At 40.4% G+C, this 5,342-nt stretch overlaps 1 protein-coding gene across 2 annotated transcripts in view; it reads left to right on the top strand.

Moving 5' to 3' along the window:
* LOC109962908 (C1q-related factor-like) overlaps positions 1-5,342 on the top strand; it is a 12,315-nt gene that overhangs the window by 3,702 nt on the left and 3,271 nt on the right. Inside the window, exons 2-3 of one of the 2 annotated variants that reach the window (XM_020605047.1) lie at positions 2,754-2,815; positions 3,071-3,835. In XM_020605047.1, coding sequence (XP_020460703.1) covers positions 2,754-2,815; positions 3,071-3,835 — 827 coding nt within the window. Of the gene's footprint in view, positions 1-2,753; positions 2,820-3,070; positions 3,836-5,342 lie in introns of those variants that run through there. The other variant, XM_020605048.1, reaches the window with a different exon arrangement.

The following is a 5,342-nucleotide window of genomic DNA, read 5'->3' as shown; positions in this document are numbered from 1 at the left end:
CTGAATACTTATGACCCTGTGATATTTCAGTTTTTCTTTTTTAATAAATCTGCAAAAATGTCAAAAATTCTGTGTTTTTCTGTCAATATGGGGTGCTGTGTGTACATTAATGAGGAAAAAATGAACTTAAATGATTTTAGCATATGGCTGCAATATAACAAAGAGTGAAAAATTTAAGGGGGTCTGAATACTTTCCGTACCCACAGTATGTGAGTTAATATTATAGTACTGTATATAGGAAAAAAAAGGACTCCCTTGCTTTTTCTCCTATGTTAATTTTTGCTAAGAATCACTTTTCTGTCCACAGTATGTGAGTTAATATTATAGTAGTGTGTGTATATAGGGGGAAAAAAAAGGACTCGCTTGTTTTTTTTCTCCTTTCTCACTTGTTACCTTTTGCTAAGAATCACTTTTCTGGCTGTAGTAACTGTGAGCATGAGTGCGATGATGTTTGATTTAGCTCAAGACACCACTGTACCAAAGTCCTTGTGGACTTGTTAGTGTGGCTGTGGCTTATCTTGTAACAACTCAACTCTATAGTCTCTGAGCTGAATTTGTTGTTTGCCACTGTTTTCTGTTTCACAGTTGCTTTTTGTAAAAACTGCAAAGGCCAACTGCGTATCTTAATTGAAACCATGTTTAGCTCTGCATACGGTGACAAAATACCACAAAATATAAATTACAATGCAAAATACCACAGTGCATTTACCCCTGTAGTGAGGGCAGCAGGAGAAAATGAATGTGATGTGCGGTTGACATATCTTGTAATACGTGAAAAGGCCACATGAGAGCACTAAAGTCAAATTTAGAGAAGCCTGCGTACCTTTGAATAGAGATGGTTGATATACTGTATGTACACTTGTCAGATACAATTTCTTTTGAAATTGACATTTCTAAAGTATATGCAAATTATTTTATTTTGATCAGTGCTTTGACTTATGATTGATTCGTGGGAGTTCATGATACCCACACTGTAAGCCCTGGTGTGACACTCTAGTGTGTTTGTTTTGTGTTTTTATAATCTTTCAGCAGTTTTGTAGCATACAGTAATTTATTACTTTTGGTCAATTTTTAAAAATCTGTTACATGTGTTTATAACAATATCATTTCTTTTGATTTCATATATAATACTGTGTACTTGGATGAATTTGTATGTAGATGATTACATTTTGACTGTTTTTTATAATAACAGATTAAAGAAGATTCCCTCATATGAACTATTTGGTCATCCTTCTGATTTCATGCTGTCATCAGCTGGAGAGACTCAGTAAGAAAGCACTGCTCGAGGTGTCTGACTCACTAGCATTGTCATGTCCTGTGGCAACAGCAGCATCAAAAATGTGGAGAGGACTCACAAATCTAATTTCTACTTATGCTACTCATGAAAACCTAACATCACTGCATGACTCTCCGTTTGCAGTCATGTTGTAGCCATGTATGTGCAGCTGACTTCAATGTGACTTGGTTTTACATCTGTTGGTGAACTGATAGGAAGGAGGTTATCTTCTGGGAACAAATGGGCAAGGTGTTCTGTGTGTTCTGTGCTGCAAATTTCTACAACAAATATATATAATGAATACATTACATACTGTAGTTTTAAACTTAGCTCAACTTGTGAAGTGAGGCAGTGGTCCCTGCCACCTCAATGGAAAAATCTCATTTTTCCATTGCTTTTTTTCCAATCCATTTTTCCAATCTCAAAAAAGTCTTCCTGGAATAATATGCTTGCTTAGCTTACTGATGAAAAGAGGAGCAGTGGTAGCCCCAAGTGTCTCATCAGAGTTAGCAGCAGCAGCAGCAGCAGCAGCTGGCAGGCCCCTGAGAGTTTAAAAAGCCCGCCTTATTGCTAACAGTGCATTTGATAGATGTCAGGCCAGTAGAGAGTCTGTCATGTCAACTCAAATTGTCTGCCTGAACTGCTGTGGCTCGTAGGTTTCATGCTTCATTAATATGGAATTAGACCAAGTCAGTTGGAATAAAAAACAGTGGTAAGTTTCCTTTAGCTGATCTTTTCCATGTATGTATTTATAACATTTACATATTTTGCTAAAGCATGCTACTGTGCTGCTGCAGGTGATATTTTAATAGATGTTTTTCACAGCCGACATTTGTCTTCTGTGAAGCGTAGGTGTAACCAATAATATATTTATAGCTGCTTAACTTTTCATTCATAGTAGGGCTTTAACATTTTGGAAGCAGTGTAGGACTTGGCTGCAATATGTTTCATAGCCAGACCACTTGTGTCATTTGCTCTACTAATTTTGCTGCAACCCCAAGGGATCAGCATTTAATGTAGTGAGTAAAATTCTATCACCGATAGGAATTATAAGATCAGTATTGTAATAAAACTGAATTTCACTTACATACTATTAACGACCCCTTTAAAAGTTTGCTGACTTTGTGAAGGTCGCAGCTTGACTAACCACAGATGCCTAGAAATGATTCCAGAGCTGCTGCTACACACACACTCACACACAAACACACAGGCATATAAGGAAACACACATTTGACCTTGACAAAACACAGCAGAGCCAATTGCACATTAAACTACTACTTCTTATTGTACAAAATAGCATATTTTCTTGTAGGAATACACAAAATCTATGCTATTTATCTACCACTGGTGGTAATACATAAATGGTCTTTCCTAAAATTTTGATCCTTCTCATACATCCTCATTTTCATTATCCAGTAAACATGAATGAATTGATTATGTTCTCATTCTTTGTGCACTGATTATCACACTCCTTTAGGTCTTCCTAGCCTTTTCACATCTGCCAGTAGGAAAGTGCCCTCCTCAGCCCTGCCTCAGATGGTTAGTAAGTATATGTTGCTCGCTGTCTCCTCCCCTTGATTCTTTTTTCCCCTCTCAAGCTGTCTTACTCGCTCTCCCCTCCTCTTCTGTTACTCTTTCCTCAGTCCCTCTCTCCTTTTGATCACTTCGGTCCCATGCTCCACTCCCTCTCCTTTACTCCTACACTGCTCTATCACTCACTCACACACTCATTCTATCTATCCCTGGGCACTATCTCCACCATCAGAGAGCTTCACAGTGTCTGCGTTTTGCCAGGTGGACGCACTCCCCACAGTCACCATTTCCACCCCAGAGAGTTCCACGCTGGCAGCGCAGCCCCTTCCCCGGCTGAGCATCGGGCGGAAGACCCTGGTGGCAGCTGCTGTGGGGGTCATGCTGGTCCTGGTTCTGGTGGTCCTTATCCCTGTGCTGGTCAGTTCTGTTGGCACAGGTGGAGTAGATGAAAGCGCGAGCCACTACGAGATGCTGGGTACCTGCCGCATGGTTTGTGACCCCTTCTCCAGCACAGGCACAACAGGCACAGGTGTGCACACGGGTGCAGATACAACTACTACGGGTCTACAGGTGGACAACGAGGCAGATGTGAGCGATCATAGCATTGGCCCACCGCTGCCTACCTACAGTGCTCATGGTCCACAAGGTAAACCAGGACGTCCAGGCAAACCTGGGCCCCCAGGACCACCTGGAGAGCCAGGACCACCAGGGCCAAAGGGACCACCAGGAGATGGTGTGGACATAGTGCGGACGGGGATACTAGGTTTAGGGGGTAAAGGAGCAGTTAGCACAACCACCTATAACACCACACCTCGAGTGGCATTTTATGCAGGACTACGAAACCCTCAAGAAGGTTATGACATTCTGCGCTTTGATGATGTGGTGACTAATATCGGTGGTAACTATGAGGGTGCAACGGGAAAGTTCACCTGCAAGATCCCTGGTACCTACTTTTTCATCTACAATGTACTGATGAGGGGAGGAGATGGCACCAGCATGTGGGCTGACCTAATCAAGAATGGTCTGGTAGGTAACACTTTTAACTCTCTGGACACAAATCCTAATGTTTAATGATGAATTTATCAAATGGAAAAAGCACAATTTCTCAATATAGAAATATATCTTTTACTGATAATATGAGTTATGAAGCCTGAATCATTGTTAGGAGTAGAGTCACATCAATTATGAAGAGTCAGTGTAGGAGTCGCCAAACTTTTTATTCAGGCCGGGGAGATAATTCATCAGCAAATAAGGTGCATCAGAAAAACTCAAAATAAATGTGAACAGTTTTCATATTCATAGTGAAAAGGGGGGAAAACAAAACCATCATGTGATTATAATTCCAAGGGCTTCCAGAGAACAAAACAGCTCGACCTATTAGATGGCAATCACATTGGAGCCACCCAACATATTCTGCCAAGACTTTCAGCTCCATTAGAGCATAGTTAGTTCATTTTCACTCCTTCTGTCTATACAATGGGATCCAGATGCTCAGGGAACAGTGTCACCAGTGTACTGGCAGTCTAAATTTAGTAGTCATGCATTCAGGTGTATAGTGATTTCAGTTCTGACTTGATCTGGTGTTATGGTCCACTATAATGACAATGCATAGTGACACACTGCCAGACTGTGTACCTGTGCATATTACACATCCACTGATGTGCACATTGAAGTGAGTGGAAGGAGTGCAGTGCTATCTCAACCTTGCACACATCAAAATAGAGCCTGGGGTAGTGGCTGATTCAAAGCTGGTGCCCTTAGAAATACAACAAACTTCAGGGAAACATGATATGCCAGTGTGTGTTATCAGACTGCCTGTCAGGTGCAGGCGCTTCAGTGCTAAGTCATGATATTTGATATATTCATAGATAATTTTGTAATGTCCTTAAAGCCTCAGGCGTCAACACCGATCTTAGTAAATCTGAGCCTTGAAATTTCCTGCAAACATCTCAGCCATGCTGCAACAGGCTGTACAGGACAAGAACACAATAACATAATCAACTGTACAGTATAATACAATCCAATAACAGCCACATTAAAAATGCTTTATTAGAATTGAAGATATTGAAGCTCACAGAGATCTTTTTTGATTTTTCTTGTTTTACTAGGTTGTTTTGCAAGATACAGCCCATGGTGTGTACTTTCAGACAGTTCTGAGATACATCACACACAGCACACTTTGCTGTCAAATTGGACTGCATCATACTGTAAGGTGTTTGTGTTACTTTGTACCAGAGGTAAAAATAACTTGGACTATATCCAAGACAACAACGTCACACCCTAAAAACATATATTAGACACATTTTAGATTCCCACCTATCATTCAAGGCTATTGTATTGGTTGTATAATTTACTCATGATCAAATCAAATAAAATCAAATTTTATTTGTATAGCGCCAAATCACAACAAAAGCCATCTCAGGACCCTTTACAAAGTAAGGTCTAGACCTTACTGTTATCAATATTATTACATAGGGAAAACCCAACAAATCCCCCTTGAGCAATTACTTGGCGACAGTGGGGAGGAAAAACT

The sequence above is a fragment of the Monopterus albus genome, unplaced genomic scaffold, assembly GCF_001952655.1.
Source record: "Monopterus albus unplaced genomic scaffold, M_albus_1.0 scaffold69.1, whole genome shotgun sequence".
Classification (NCBI taxonomy): Eukaryota; Metazoa; Chordata; class Actinopteri; order Synbranchiformes; family Synbranchidae; genus Monopterus; species Monopterus albus.
The sequence above is the reverse complement of the archived record's forward strand: the minus strand, read 5'-3'. Positions and strand labels throughout refer to the sequence as shown.